This window comes from Salmo salar, chromosome 20, assembly GCF_965601325.2.
Source record: "Salmo salar chromosome 20, fSalSal1, whole genome shotgun sequence".
Classification (NCBI taxonomy): domain Eukaryota; kingdom Metazoa; phylum Chordata; class Actinopteri; order Salmoniformes; family Salmonidae; genus Salmo; species Salmo salar.
Genome location: NC_138310.1, coordinates 71,720,851 through 71,737,512, shown reverse-complemented (window position 1 = coordinate 71,737,512; position 16,662 = coordinate 71,720,851). Strand labels below are relative to the sequence as shown.

Below are 16,662 nucleotides of genomic sequence, written 5' to 3'. Positions count from 1 at the left end.
TTTTTTGAGCAGTGTATAATGGATTATCTCCTATGACTAGATAAGTCTTTATTATTTCATTTAATCCTGGGTGGTAGGCTATGGCTGTGTGTGCGTGTGTTTGTGTTTGAGAGAGAGACACACAGAGAGATAGATTGAGAGCGAGAGAGAAAGCGAGTGAAAAAAGAGAGGGAGAGACAGCAAGAGAGAAAGGGAAGGAGAGAGAAAGTGCTGGGAGGTGGGTCGAAAAGCAACTCCACCTTTGCTGACCCATATCCCGAATAAGCTGATGAGCCTCTTAAATATAACACCTTGACACTTCTCTCCTGCTGCCAGAAATAGGGGAGAAAAATGACGCTCAGCAGAATACACCATGCAACTAAACATACAAAATCACCACACACAAATCATACTCATGAAATGAATGTGTACACATGCTTTTCTATCGTGCAGTTTTGTCAAAAACTAGTCCATGGATACAACTAATATTTATTATTGTCATACCTGGACAGTATATGCTTATGGAATGGCTATAGTGTGCATTACTTGTCCTGTTCGAATGCTTTATAGGTCTTACCCTGACCCAATCTGGTGGATTTGATATATAATCACCGATAAAGACAGGAGAATGTGAACTGGTGAGTTAGGTCTGATGTCCCTGGGACAGCATTTAGGTATATGTATTTATTAATGTTGAGGTAACTTGCAGGTTCAGACATAACACGTCTTAGTAACCTCTTGATTAAATGTTTGTTTATTCTTCCATAGTCACAGTAGTGGTATGGCGATGATGAATCGACCACAGACAAGATAAGCGGAAAAAAGTATATTTTGATGGAACTATCCCTTTACCTATAATCCCAAAATATTATTTCATGTCCACACGATGGCGCCAAGTGTACATTAGACTGGAAAAACAATAGACTTGCACATACCAATACCAATCTCCAATCTGTATTGTAGCATTCACTTTCACCAAGTGGCACTGGATAATATTAACCTGTAGCGGTGAGTGGGTAAAATCACTGGGGAAGCCAAGCCATGTTACAACCTACACTGTATGTGTTGTGATAATTGTGTTGTTTTCTGTCAATTCATATGCCTTACAACCGTGATATATAGGCCTATAGGCCGAGACAATAAGAAGACAGTGGCAGAATAAATTCAACCACACCTTTATTTTATGATAAAACCGGATAGCAACTTCTGTCCAGTGAAGTCCACGACACATATTGCATGTAACAGACAGTTAGTTACATGACCTAATGTCAATCAATCAATCACATTTATTTATAAAGCCCTTCTTACATCAGCTGATGTCACAAAGTGCTGTACAGAAACCCAGCCTAAAACCCCAAACAGCAAGCAATGCTGGTGTAGAAGCACGGTGGCTAGGAAAAACTCCCTAGAAAGGCCAGAAACTAGGAAGAAACCTAGAGAGGACACAGGCTATGAGGGGTGGCCAGTCCTCTTCTGGCTGTGCCGGGTGGAGATGTAAGAGGGGTGTTTGTTTTATGTGTTCCGGGGTTTTTGGGTATTGTTCTATGGTTTGTATTTCTATGGTTTTTCTATGTTGTGTATTTCTTTGTTGGCCTGGTATGGCTCTCAATCAGGAACAGCTGTACATCGTTGTTGCTGATTGGGAGTCATACTTAGGTAGCCCTTTTTCACCTGTCTTTTGTGGGAAGTTGTTTTTGCATTGCTGTGTGTAGCCTGCAAGACTGGTTGTCGTTCGTTTTCTTGTTTTGTAAGTGTTCAATAAAAGTAAATATGAGCACTCAATACGCTGCGCCTTGGTCTACTCCGTACAACGACCGTTACAGTTGGCTTTTCATAGCCGATCATTCAGAGTATCTCTACCGCTCCTGCTGTCTTTAGAGAGTTGAAAACAGCAGGTCTGGGACAGGTAGCACGTCCAGTGAACGGGTCAGGGTTCCATAGCTGCAGGCAGAACAGTTGAAACTGGAGCAGCAGCACGACCAGGTGGACTGGGGACAGCAAGGAGTCATCAGGCCAGGTAGTCCTGAGGCATGGTCCTAGGGCTCAGGTCCAGCGAGAGAGAGAGAAAGAAAGAAAGAAAGAAAGAAAGAAAGAAAGAAAGAAAGAAAGAAAGAAAGAGAGAGAATTAGAGAGAGCATACTTAAATTCACACAGGACACCGGATAGACAGGAGAAATACTCCAGATATAACAGACTGACCCTAGCCCCCGGACACATAAACTATTGCAGCATGAATACTGGAGGCTGAGACAGGAGGGGTCGGGAGACACTGTGGCCTTGAATGGCATTGGTGGCACAGCATGGTTAAGCAAGTTAATGTTTCCCACATTTTCGGACCACTAAACAACTATTGATTTAGAACCCCAGAGTTACCGCAAGTCCCAAAGAAAACAGGAGCTGCCTCCACTATTCCAGCACCATTTAAACTTCAACATTTCAACATCATCAAATCACCTCTGCTTCGTAAAATACAGTGACAACTAAAAGATACCAAAAACAATTTAGTCCAATCAACATAAGCTAAATATGATGCAGCTGTCTATGGTTCGGTTTCTGTTTGTGTGTGTGGGCGGGCATTCGTGCAAATACAAAAACATGGTGACTCACCCTACTTGTAGAGAAACACCAATGCCATCCTCCTCTCTTTCATGCTGATGAAACGGTCTTTCACTCTGTCATACAATACACGCTTTTATTTTATGTTGTCCTAGGCTACCTGGCTAAAATGCTTGCTCACTACTGGTAGCCTAACTTCCATTCATGGGCAACGTTAGCTAGTTAACATTAGCCTTCTACATCTAGCTGCATATTGAACTTCCATCCTCTCAGGCCAGGGGCACAACAATGTATGAATTAATGGTTGGATCAGAACTGCTGTTATAGTCATTGGCCAGTACAGAGAATTAAGTAAAAGTCCAAATCCCTATCTCCATCCATGGCTAATTTAGGACTAGCCACAGGAGGACAACAACACAACTAGATGGAACAATTCAAATTCTTTCTATTAATGATGTATGCTCTCAAAGCGATTTGATAGGAGGGACACCAAATCCAAGCTGGCTTCCCTTGACACTTTTTTTCACTTCCAGGACCATTCACAGTTGAGCTCGCACAGATCAACACTGATTGGACATTTTTTGTCTTTTTTTGTCAAGGGAGGCCAAATTCTCGCTGGCTTCCCTTGCATTCAATGCTACGTGTGGCAACAATGTCATACTCGTTTGGACCAGACAGCATCAGATAGATGGCCTACATGTAGAGAGACAGAGGGGCGCTGTTTCGCTCACTCTGATGCTTTCTCCTGTGAGATACATTCAGCCTCTTGCGAATTGAAGGAAAATTATGAAAGATAGAAAGATTATGTATAAAAAAATGTTTTTTGTACTTTGTTTGGGAAGCCTGGCTTTCCTTGGCGTCCATGAATACACGCCACTGATAATAACAACCCTACTTCGGCCCCCAATTAGAAAAATGCAGTCAGCATGAATTCCCCATTTCCCAGAATCCCACGTCAATATTTTATACCCATGGTTTCTGCTCAAATAAACCTTTTCATTTTCAGGATATACAAGCTTTATAATGTGTATTTGTGTAATAAGGCCTAATAGGAATACATGTAGTTCTGTATTTTGAACTATCACTTTAATCTGTTTTCGAAAAAACATTAAGCAAATATTTTCTATCAGTGTCGAATGCTGCAGACAGGGAGAGACAGAGAGAGAGAGACCAAGACAGAGATAAAGAGAGAGAGAAAGAGAGAGATAAAGAGAGAGAGAGAGAGAGAGAGAAAAGATACAGAGAGAGAGAGAGTACCATATTACACAATTGTAAATCCAGACACTCTGGTACATAGTGCATCGCCCACACAACCAGTGCTGCTGCGCTTATCAGCTCAGTACAGATTAGTTAGAGGACTAGCGACTTGCCCCTCTTCCCTGAGCTAAACCTGCAGGCTGGGACTGTATGTCTGTCTGGTCTTGTCCAGGGCTGCTCTCTTGAGCTGGGACAGATCATTCTGTCATGGGCCTGCTCACTCTCCCTCTCCTTCTCTCTAGGGATGTAGCACTCAAAATACAACATGACATCATTTTTCCACTTCCCTTGGCTGTAGTGTAGTTGATCCCTCAAGATAGTTTTTGAATAGTGGTATATTTTGTTTCATTCGGTTACTTGATGGTCTAATTATGTTTTATCAGTATTAACAACACCACCTTACAAACACTCCAATGTTAACTCATATTACAACAGTATCCCTTTCTGAAGACGTTGCTTGCATTAAATATTTTAAATGTCACTTTATTATGTTGTAATCCAATATATAGAGTTTTTATATTTTAATCACAATAACAAAATTCAAAAGTGGGTTGAACCACAGGATGTAGCCTATAGTTCTTATAGGATGTACCGTTTATTTAAAACAGAGGAAACCATTTCCATTGTTTGGTACACTTATAAGTTCACCCCCCAATAAGGCAATGTCCCAAAAAGCCTAACACTTCTAAAACAGAAAGGCAGTTCTTTGATAAACCAGTGCTTCTAAAACATAGAAAGTGTTCTGTGAGAATAGCCTCTGTGTATATGACTATGTTTCCTTTGCAGGGCACGCTCCTGATTTGAAACACTTTCTCTTGGGTTGGATAGGGGGTACCCATCCATCCGTGCCACCACAGCTAAAAGGCAGTGTAAACCGAGGAGGGACAGGGTAGTGGACAAGGTGGAGATTAGGGTGATCAGAGTTTAGCTGTCCATCATCTGGGCAGGTACTCCAGTGGAAGGCCTGTGTGGTTGCTGTCCCGGAGAGCCTGGTCCACCGCACGGATCAGTCCATCTATCAGTCCTCTCATGTCGGGTGTGAAGGGGTCGAAGGTGGGCTGCCGGGCCCCGGAGCGTTTGAAGTGTCCATCCTGGTTGCTCTCGGCACAAAGCAGTCTGTCCTCGGTCACTGTGGCGTTGAGGAAGGAGGTGATGGATCGTAGCTGTGGCACCAGCGCTGTCTGGAGTTCCTCAAAGTGGACCACTAAGACCCGCCGGCCGAACCGCAGCCAGTCCAGTACGTGCGACGCCCACCAGGAGGCATAGCTGCCTACAAACTCAGGCCACTCTACAAGGGGGGAGCAAGTTATTGTGCAGTACTTTTCAGAAAGAACAACGTCAACTCACACAATGCTGACAGACACACAGACCCTCCCTCCTGCAATAAAAAAAACACGGTCCCAGGAGGTCTCCTACTTTGGCTGGTGTACTATACTGTACATGACTAATACAAGCCACAATCAAACCCAGATTCCAGGCTGGCTCTGTACCTTTGGTCTTCCAGTGCTGATCAGAGGCGTATCCCAGATGTCCTGCACACTTCCTGTTGAACTCAGCCATGAGGGAACGGTACGGGTTCCTGATCAGCAGGATGACAGAGTCGTACATCTCTATCTCTCTCCTCCCACTCTCATGTGTTTTCACACAGATGGTCCGACCACTCTTCCAGTAATCCTTCTCGCCTTTGAAGCCTACACAACACCAAGACACAGATACACACACCATATGGGAAATATTTTGTTTTCGTCGTTGGCCGTATAAGCCAAGCCAGACAGAGGGGTATAGGTGATATCTTACATTTTTTTAAATCTTGAATTTATTATGGACAAATAGCTGGATCTGCACACCAGATGGCCAAGGACAGAAGTGGCTGTACAGTATAGGAGCTGACCTCTGTTGTAAAGGGTTCCATCAAAGTAGTAGCTGCCTGTGTAGTATCCTGTGGCCAACTCTATGAGGTGTCTGACCCAGGTGTTGCCTGCTCCTGGGAAGCTGGAGAGCGCTACCAATGAACTGGACTTCTCCGGTAGGAACTTCCTCTCTGTGCATCTGGAGTCTGGGAGAAAGAAGGAATTTAACATTTTAAATCAGGATGGGAATTGTACATAGTCTGCTCAGAAACATACTGAATTGCAGAAGACAAAAGCCAACACAATTTTAACAACTTGAGTGGAATTTTTATTTTGCGTGGTGCAAAGTGGAGTTTGGTGTCATGCTGGAGTGGTGCTTAAAATTATTTCACAAGGTTGGCTGTCCTGGATTTGAAGGAAGAATGCTTTTTTGGTTGTCTGACCGTGTTACCTTGGACAGGTGTCTGGTAGACCTGGTAGAAGCGCTGGAGGGTTGATGGTAAGGAGGCTTCAGTGGTGTTGCTCTGTGAACAGTGCTCCTCCTCGGCCGGCTCATGGAGAGTGAAGTCAGGAGTAGCGTAACCACAGAAACAGTCCAAACTCCTCAGCATAGCCAGAGGAAACTCCTAGGCCAGGCAAATTTGGTCACACTTTAAACAAACTAAAACTTATAATGGGTTTATAGGGCATTCAAAAAGTCTTCATAAGCACATCGTAAATGCTGAAACAATTTATTTATATGCAACGTCATACTGCAAAATCTTGACAACGGCACCCTAGGGGTCCAACCTTGTTAATGCAGGCCTCTATGCAGGACTGGGAGGTGAGGTTGGGCTGGAGCAAATGGACAAGAGATGTAGAGGAGCTGATCTCAGGCTCCCTAAAGCAGCCGCGGTAGCGCACGTTCCTGTCTGCAAACACAGGAGAGGTAGTTTGCACAGCTGCAAGTCTCAGCCATATGGCTTCAATACAGACCTATAACATATGTGAACATTCCCTGTAAGCAGAGCCCTAGACGTGTCTGTGTGGGTGTGTAGCAGATGCGTGTTCTACTGACAGTGAATGCGATGCTTTATCAGCTTGACTCAATCTCCTGCTGTTCCCCAGCTCTCAAGGTTGGACCAGGTCCCTGATACTCACATCTCCTGCTGTTCCCCAGCTCTCAAGGTTGGACCAGGTCCCTGATACTCACATCTCCTGCTGTTCCCCAGCTCTCAAGGTTGGACCAGGTCCCTGATACTCACATCTCCTGCTGTTCCCCAGCTCTCAAGGTTGGACCAGGTCCCTGATACTCACATCTCCTGCTGTTCCCCAGCTCTCAAGGTTGGACCAGGTCCCTGATACTCACATCTCCTGCTGTTCCCCAGCTCTCAAGGTTGGACCAGGTCCCTGATACTCACATCTCCTGCTGTTCCCCAGCTCTCAAGATTGGACCAGGTCCCTGATACTCACATCTCCTGCTGTTCCCCAGCTCTCAAGGTTGGACCAGGTCCCTGATACTCACATCTCCTGCTGTTCCCCAGCTCTCAAGGTTGGACCAGGTCCCTGATACTCACATCTCCTGCTGTTCCCCAGCTCTCAAGGTTGGACCAGGTCCCTGATACTCACATCTCCTGCTGTTCCCCAGCTCTCAAGATTGGACCAGGTCCCTGATACTCACATCTCCTCTGGCCTGGAAGCACATCCTCCACCGTGAACACTGACAGGCGCCCAACACCTCCACAGGGGGAGCCTTTCTCCCCTTTACAGTCCAAGTTACACTCCTCGTCTCTCACACGCAGGCTGGTGATGTGGTTGCCACAGTAACACTCCGACCCATACTCCAGACCAGCAAACTGGTAGCCACTGTAATAAATGACATTCAGATAGATATAAAACTCTGGTAACAGTTTGCATCAACACACAAAGTATTCACAACACATCCGTAATCACTAAACAATCTGGTTCTTCGTAAAATAAACATATTTTATATATTGATTGCCTAAAGAGTCTTCCTTTTTCAAGAGGAATCTTTGTCTATAACTATGCTGAATCATACGTATAACACGAGAACATACAGTATGTTAATAATGAATTCAACAGCAATGCAAATGCAGCACGCTCCTCTACCCTAGGGGTTAATTAGGGGAGCACTGAATGTCTCGCTCCCTTTGCTCTGCTGCACAATTAATACTGACAGAGACTGAAGCAGTCTGCCTGCCTGTCACTCCCTAGTCCCTCACTGTAGATCACTCCATCTCTCCAACCCCCCCTCCTCAACTCCCTCAACATCTGCCCTGGGAGACCAGAGACTACAACACTCCTCGCTGCTCCTCTGCTCACACATCCTTAATTCGGAGGCTTCAATTTCTCAGCCTGGGACAAACCACCTAGTGCTCTGCTCCTGCAACGGTAGGTCTGTGCTTGCTCTCTTCCCCCCAAAATCTCTTCCATTACTAGTTAATACAAGTCAAGTATCGTGGAACTCCTCGGGTGAGCCTATGCCTATGCTATGCTAATTGTATGGTCTGCCTACCTGTGGGTGCATTCCAGATACACCGATTCTGTGCAGTTTAATCTGCAGAGATTATAGGAGGGGAATGGGGGTTATATAATGTTGATGAAATGCTCCTCCTGAGATGTGAAATACTTCCTGTGTTATGAAAGATCTGATAATAGTGTGTTGAGGCAGGATGGAGAGACAATTACCTCGCTGAGCAGGTATCCTGGCACATGGTGCTGGTCATTTTGCGGAAATCAGTGGATACAGACCCTTTCAAAGCCCGCTTCTTGGAATTGTCCAGGAAGCAGCCCATGTAAGAACCTTGCCATGAGAGCAAACAAACAAACAAACACATATACATAAATCAGCAAATCATTAGTTACAGGTTAAGTAGTTTGCCATTGTGTTACTTCATTTTGTCAACCACTTTTTCAGGTAGTGTCTCCAAAACTTGAGAAGTTGACACAAGTAGAATACAATACCCCTTCAGAATCTCCACTCTAAATGGCAGTGAATAATTTTCCTCATTTCTGGGACAGGTAGGTACCTTTTTGAGGCACATTCCTCCTGGGGGTGCTCCTCTCCACCTGCGACATATCCTTCTCCGTCATCAGGCTGTGGAACCAGCGCCGCCGCAGGTGTCGGATCTCCAGATTCCTCGACATGAGCCAGCGTGTTCCAGTCCTGTCATCCAACGGGCTCCCAGGCTTGTACCCCTGCCCCCTAGCCATGATCTGTGTGCTCCTGCCCCCGTAGCCTCCTACCCTGACGGGTGGCATCCCCAGGGCCCGGGGTGGTGAGGGTAAGGAGGGCAGGGAGGACAGTGGAGGGCTGGTGGCCCCTCGGTGGGTCACCACCAGGTTGGCCCGTTGGAGCAGCAGGACGCTCCCGGCCATGATGTAGGCCACACCCAGGAAGAGCAGGAACAGCTGGGTCCTCCGGAGGAAACGCTGCAGTCTGTAGAGGAGCTTGGCCATCGATCCCCTCTTTATCTCAGTCTACCGCTGGCTTCAAACATATACAGAGCTCTGGTGTAAAGCATTCTATCTCAGTAACATACTCTCTTGTCTAGTCATCTCAGCAATACGATTATTGTGGACTACAATACTTCTCACCACGAGAGGAATAGGAATCAGGAGTTGGTGGAGCCTAGTCGTCAAATGTCCTTAGATGTACCTCGACCATGATCCACTCAAGCAAGAGGTTCCGCTCCATAGCTTGTTGCTGTACGTATCTTGACTGTAATGCAAAGACACAGCCTCTTGAATCAGGATGATTCAGCCCGGAGCCAATGGAAGGCAGTCTGAATGAGGTCAAGGTTCAGCTTTCTCTTCTCATCCTCAAAGATGAAACTACAGATAGGAGACACAGGAGAGATATTGTGTTATTGAGGCAGAGTGGTTATGGTTGTACAGTGAGGGAAAAAAGTATTTGATCCCCTGCTGATTTTGTACGTTTGCCCACTGACAAAGAAATGATCAGTCTATAATTTTAATGGTAGGTTTATTTGAACAGTGAGAGACAGAATAACAACAAAAAAATCCAAAAAAATGCATGTAAAAATGTTCTAAATTGATTAGCATTTTAATGAGGGAAATAAGTATTTGACACCCTCTCAATCAGAAAGATTTCTGGCTCCCAGGTGTCTTTTATACAGGTAACGAGCTGAGATTAGGAGCACACTCTTAAAGGGAGTGCTGCTAATCTCAGCTTGTTACCTTTATAAAAGACACCTGTCCACAGAAGCAATCAATCAATCAGATTCCAAACTCTCCACCATGGCCAAGACCAAATAGCTCTCCAAGGATGTCAGGGACAAGATTGTAGACCTACACAAGGATGGAATGGGCTACAAGACCATCGCCAAGCAGCTTGGTGAGAAGGTGAATACAGTTGGTGCGATTATTCGCAAATGGAAGAAACACAAAAGAACTGTCAATCTCCCTTGGCCTGGGGCTCCATGCAAAATCTCACCTCGTGGAGTTGCAATGATCATGAGAACGGTGAGGAATCAGCCCAGAACTACACGGGAGGATCTTGTCAATGATCTCAAGGCAGCTGGGACCATAGTCACCAAGAAAACAATTGGTAACACACTACGCCGTGAAGGACTGAAATCCTGCAGCGCCCGCAAGTCCCCCTGCTCAAGAAAGCACAGATACAGGCCCGTCTGAAGTTTGCCAATGAACATCTGAATGATTCAGAGGACAACTGGGTGAAAGTGTTGTGGTCAGATGAGACCAAAATTAAGCTCTTTGGCATCAACTCAACTCGCCATGTTTGGAGGAGGAGGAATGCTGCCTATGACCCCAAGAACACCATCCCCACCGTCAAACATGGAGGTGGAAACATTATGCTTTGGGGGTGTTTTTCTGCTAAGGGGACAGGACAACCTCACCGCATCAAAGGGATGATGGACGGGGCCATGTACCGTCAAATCTTGGGTGAGAACCTCCTTCCCTCAGCCAGGGCATTGAAAATGGGTCGTGGATGGATATTCCAGCATGACAATGACCCAAAACACATGGCCAAGGCAACAAAAGGAGTGGTTCAAGAAGAAGCACATTAAGGTCCTGGAGTGGCCTAGCCAGTCTCCAGACCTTAATCCCATAGAAAATCTGTGGCGGGAGCTGAAGGTTCGAGTTGCCAAACGTCAGCCTCAAAACCTTAATGACTTGGAGAAGATCTGCAAAGAATAGTGGGACAAAATCCCTCCTGAGATGTGTGCAAACCTGGTGGCCAACTACAAGAAACATCTGACCTCTGTGATTGCCAACAAGGGTTTTGCCACCAAGTACTAAGTCATGTTTTGCAGAGGGGTCAAATACTTATTTCCCTCATTAAAATGCAAATCAATTTATAACATTTTTGACATGCGTTTTTCTGGATTTTTTTGTTATTATTCTGTCTCTCACTGTTCAAATCAACCTACCATTAAAATTATAGACTGATCATTTCTTTGTCAGTGGGCAAACGTACAAAATCAGCAGGGGATCAAATACTTTTTTCCCTCACTGTACATGTCTCTATTATAAAGGAGAGGAGGTGAGCCTAAGTCACCAATTCCTCCTCTACAAGTTGGCAAACTATAAGTTCCATGTCTACTTGTTTACAATACGTAGTTGACATGCATGACACAAAACCAATTGCCTGAATGGTCTCAAAACTAGATCCTGCTCTTGTTCGCGTAACCTCTCACCTTCATCTCAGACTCAGCTTTGGAACACGGCCCAGTCCTAAACAAAGGCTTGACATGTGGTGGCTTTCTTTCTCGCCAACACCAAGGGAGACCAGAGTGGAATGGAAATAAGCTTAGAGAAACATTATTTTCATGAGTTTATAGAGTAACTTGCAGATGCAAGTTTTCCTTCACAAAAATAATAGTTTTAGTAGCGTTAGCCAGTGATTACATTACGTTTTTTAACAAGAATGACTTATTTCCACCACAATGCGAGATTCACTGTGTCATCATCTAATCCATTACTTTCTGACATGAACCAACAGTGTGAGGTTAACACATTTAGCTCAGTCAGCTTTTCAACCCCCTCCCTTTCAGCAATAACATACTTGTCCTCTACTCATACAGGCCCTCTACCTACATGAACCAACAGTGTGAGGTTAACACATTTAGCTCAGTCAGCTTTTCAACCCCCTCCCTTTCAGCAATAACATACTTGTCCTCTACTCATACAGGCCCTCTACCTACATGAACCAACAGTGTGAGATTAACACATTTAGCTCAGTCAGCTTTTCAACCCCCTCCCTTTCAGCAATAACATACTTGTCCTCTACTCATACAGGCCCTCTACCTACATGAACCAACAGTGTGAGGTTAACACATTTAGCTCAGTCAGCTTTTCAACCCCCTCCCTTTCAGCAATAACATACTTGTCCTCTACTCATACAGGCCCTCTACCTACATGAACCAACAGTGTGAGATTAACACATTTAGCTCAGTCAGCTTTTCAACCCCCTCCCTTTCAGCAATAACATACTTGTCCTCTACTCATACAGGCCCTCTACCTACATGAACCAACAGTGTGAGGTTAACACATTTAGCTCAGTCAGCTTTTCAACCCCCTCCCTTTCAGCAATAACATACTTGTCCTCTACTCATACAGGCCCTCTACCTACATGAACCAACAGTGTGAGGTTAACACATTTAGCTCAGTCAGCTTTTCAACCCCCTCCCTTTCAGCAATAACATACTTGTCCTCTACTCATACAGGCCCTCTACCTACATGAACCAACAGTGTGAGGTTAACACATTTAGCTCAGTCAGCTTTTCAACCCCCTCCCTTTCAGCAATAACATACTTGTCCTCTACTCATACAGGCCCTCTACCTACATGAACCAACAGTGTGAGGTTAACACATTTAGCTCAGTCAGCTTTTCAACCCCCTCCCTTTCAGCAATAACATACTTGTCCTCTACTCATACAGGCCCTCTACCTACATGAACCAACAGTGTGAGGTTAACACATTTAGCTCAGTCAGCTTTTCAACCCCCTCCCTTTCAGCAATAACATACTTGTCCTCTACTCATACAGGCCCTCTACCTACATGAACCAACAGTGTGAGGTTAACACATTTAGCTCAGTCAGCTTTTCAACCCCCTCCCTTTCAGCAATAACATACTTGTCCTCTACTCATACAGGCCCTCTACCTACATGAACCAACAGTGTGAGGTTAACACATTTAGCTCAGTCAGCTTTTCAACCCCCTCCCTTTCAGCAATAACATACTTGTCCTCTACTCATACAGGCCCTCTACCTACATGAACCAACAGTGTGAGGTTAACACATTTAGCTCAGTCAGCTTTTCAACCCCCTCCCTTTCAGCAATAACATACTTGTCCTCTACTCATACAGGCCCTCTACCTACATGAACCAACAGTGTGAGGTTAACACATTTAGCTCAGTCAGCTTTTCAACCCCCTCCCTTTCAGCAATAACATACTTGTCCTCTACTCATACAGGCCCTCTACCTACATGAACCAACAGTGTGAGGTTAACACATTTAGCTCAGTCAGCTTTTCAACCCCCTCCCTTTCAGCAATAACATACTTGCATTTGCAGGAACCAGATTGCATTCGTCAATCTCAACTGGGCCATACAATACTTTTTAAACCATGTGTTTCATTATAGAGGTAATGACAGTTTTCCACTGAGTTGTGGGTAGCATCTTCTTTCTTGAAAATGAATAAAAAATAGGAACCCTTCAGTTTAAAGCTGAACCTTTCACTAATGAATGTAAATTATTGCTCAAACAAAGCAGTTTAACCAGGACTTTGTGTATGGCATTAACAATTTAAGGCATTAATCACATGCAAAATAGGCTACTTTGAAATGGAGAATAAACTTTAGAAACCAGATTTAAGAAGTATAGGAAGCCTGGCAATAAAGCACTGCCGTGACTAAGAGAGCCTTTACAGACAGATACATTTATCCTTCCAAAAACCAGCCAAATCTCTTAATAAGTTTCAGGACAAGATAAATCTCTTGCAGAGTCAGACAAATCTCTCGAATTTTCATCCAAATTCATATCCCGATATGCCAGACAGAGCTCCCTCTTACACATTTTATTTGTTTCGCCTCAGAGGAACTGCCTTGCCCCAGGCAAGCACTGAGGCACTTCTTTAGTTGCTCTTCTTTGTTTTTCTTTTCATGGTGCTCCTTACTTCCTGGAACCCACGGACTGTCTTCAAGTGCAGTACAGACAAGGTGATTATCATAAACATAGTTGTGCTCTAGAGTAAGCTCCCTTTCATATGCTTTAGCCTACTTTCACATCTTAGACAATCTTGTACATTTTGCCAGTTTTAATTTTGTTTTTTCCAATAAAAAACCTTACTGTGGCATTTCTGCAAATCTTTTTCTTTTTGTGACCAAATTTATATAAATGTATTTGTTTTTATAAGACAGGAGCATCAGTCCAAGAGTATCAGTTATTTATATGTATATATTTCTGTAAATTCTGACCCAGATTTTAGGGTATGAGCTGAGACTATGCTAAGCCAAGGACAGCCTCTGCATGCGTGACCTGTGTGGAATACACTCAGCCACTCCTGAGAGTGGTCCAGGGCCAGCACTTACCAATCCTTTAAGAGCCAGCCAGCAAGGGATATATATGTAGTGCTGCATTAATATTTTGTTAGTAAATGGACCATCTTGGGTTATTTACACTTTGTGTTTCATTTCCATTTGCAGATTGATGGGCCAAGCCATAAACAAACCACAGTCACTAAAAACCACTCAATAAATGGCTGCAAAGATGATTGCAAATGCCACATCCTGGACACATTTATATTGACTACTGAAATAAAATGGATCCATATGTAAAGAATGAGTAGCTGCACCAAGCTCTGCTGCAACAAAACGTGTACTGTATTTATTGAAGAACACCTGGTTATGCCTGCAAGTGTGTTTAGCAAGTGATTTGCAGAAAGTTTTAACTGCAGTTACAGAATGTTCTGTTGTAATATTTTGCTTCATCTGTCTATAGCTGATGTTGGAAATGGTATGAATCCCCTACTGGGTCTTCTATTGAATTTGTATTGAAGATTAGTATTTTTGTAAATCTATGATCCAACATAGCACAAAGTTGTTGTTTTTTCCTTCATCCTTTATATAGCCAGTTATGGCTTTGAGGAGGACATGTTTGTCTTCTGTCTACTCCACATGTGACTGGTGGCATGCTGGCATAATACCTGATCCTCTGACACATTCATTTCCACCTCCATTTTCCGAACCCTGACAACTAGCCTCCAACCATTCTGCCTTGCAACCTTCCACCATTCCCCTTTTCCTACCATGGCCCCAGCTGCTGAACCCAAATGCCCAGGAGGCTGTAGCTTGTGATCCACCCTGGAACACAAATCAGCTTACACAAACAGCCCACTGAATACCCCATTCAATACTAGATTGGAGGGAGAGGGTGTGTGTGTGTGTGTGTGTGTGTGTGTGTGTGTGTGTGTGTGTGTGTGTGTGTGTGTGTGTGTGTGTGTGTGTGTGTGTACAAGAGAGGGGGGGTCTTTCTCTTGGGCTTTGTGGAAAGAAAACAGAGGGAGAAATTCTCCACTGAGAGCTGTGTAATGATCTGTTGTGTCTTGGGGATCAACCTAGCAGCAATAAGGACTCCCACTTCGATGCTGTATCATATTCAAAATGGTTTTGAATTAAGACTGTGGTAGAGCCCTTTCTAAATGCCGTTATAAGTTGGGGAAAAGTGGGACTCAATATATGAGGAAATATTTGCCAATAAATCATAGGTTTAATTTCAACTGATCAAAAACAATCTAGTATCTATAATTCCACTTGTTTGCATCATGTAGATTTTCGCATGGCCTCGATGCATTATTTATGCATCACATCAATTAACAATAACCTACAACAACCCTTTTAAATCACCAAAGTCACATTTGAGGCTATGTTTTCAATTGCTGTTCAGTAGTCTATAAAAGTTCACGGGTTAGACCATGCACAAATGACTTATTAACACGTTAGGACATCAACATAGAATCATCCCTAAATCAATACAGCTCCACAATTACAAACATACTGTAGGTCTTACCATAACGCCAGTATCTCGATAGTAGGCTAGGCTAAAACAAACGAACGAAAAACGAATCATTAACAAAAGCTACATATGTTAAACAAATTCTGCACATCCTTCATAAATGGCATCCGAGTGTTCAGTCCTTCAGTGTTTCTGAGTCGAATTGGCGCTCATCATTGTATGTGGCGATGTTTATGTCTCCTCTTCGTCGGCCTCGTCTCATTCCTTTTATTTTCTTATGTAATGCCTTCTAACGCGAAATCATTAGAAAAACAATAATCCCAATATGTTAATCCTCGCCATGTCGCCTCGGTCACACACACAGCAGAGCAGCATCACGTTTGTCTCTATTCGCGCACAGACCCAACTGTTTAAGCGGACAGAGATAGGGATACAGCGCGCATGCTCTTCAAGTATACTCCTCACAGCTCACTGGGGCTTCGATGTCCACTGTGCACGTTTTCCACATTGTCTGCCTAATACAGCGTAAACCTGCATTCTATTGCATTCGATAATATTTACATTATTTGTAAGAATCATATCAAATATAAAAAATAAGTATATTTACTTTCTGTCATCACGTTCATTGTGATATATCAATTAGGCTACATCATGGAACGCTGTCATTCATTTGTTTAAATACTGTAATTCTAGACAGGTGCCCCTGGTTTAACAGACACCTATTAATGTCTGTGAAATATCGGTGAAAATAGAGGTTGGCTTCTGATCTTTTTTTTGCTGTAGACTGGAAGCGTCCGATGGCGGGGGAATATGTGTGGCTTGAATTTGAAATAGCAGACTCCAACAGCTGCATCGGTGTTATGACCTCGATGGATCAATGAGATCAGCGCTAGCCTGAAATGACAAACAGAGTGGAAGGGATGATGGAAAGGGGTGCAGCTGTGGATGCTACATTGGCAGTTTGTAGTGCTAGTCTATTAGGCTGTGTTCAGGACAATTCTGATCTTTTTTTTTCACTAAT

General features: G+C 44.0%; 1 protein-coding gene across 1 annotated transcript; it reads right to left on the bottom strand.

Annotated features, from left to right (window-relative positions):
* Positions 1–4,249: 4,249 nt before the first annotated feature.
* On the bottom strand, positions 4,250–16,347 carry LOC106581275 (sialate:O-sulfotransferase 1). Its single transcript, XM_082966715.1, has 10 exons — positions 15,696–16,347; positions 9,240–9,476; positions 8,672–9,132; positions 8,331–8,445; positions 7,303–7,487; positions 6,432–6,553; positions 6,094–6,268; positions 5,684–5,848; positions 5,283–5,483; positions 4,250–5,080 (listed from the first exon to the last, which is right to left on the bottom strand). The coding sequence occupies exons 3-10, from the start codon at positions 9,099–9,101 to the stop codon at positions 4,728–4,730; spliced, it is 1,746 nt and encodes a 581-aa protein (XP_082822841.1). The 5' UTR covers positions 9,102–9,132; positions 9,240–9,476; positions 15,696–16,347; the 3' UTR covers positions 4,250–4,727.
* Positions 16,348–16,662: the final 315 nt, after the last annotated feature.

Excerpts from the sequence above, each read along its gene's own strand:
- LOC106581275 (XM_082966715.1), bottom strand. The coding sequence starts at position 9,101 with ATGGCCAAGCTCCTCTACAGACTGCAGCGTTTCCTCCGGAGGACCCAG. Across the intron at positions 6,269-6,431 it reads TAGAGGCCTGCATTAACAAG|GAGTTTCCTCTGGCTATGCT; the intron begins GTTGGACCCCTA and ends TGCCTGGCCTAG. Across the intron at positions 5,849-6,093 it reads CTACCAGACACCTGTCCAAG|ACTCCAGATGCACAGAGAGG; the intron begins GTAACACGGTCA and ends TCTTTCTCCCAG.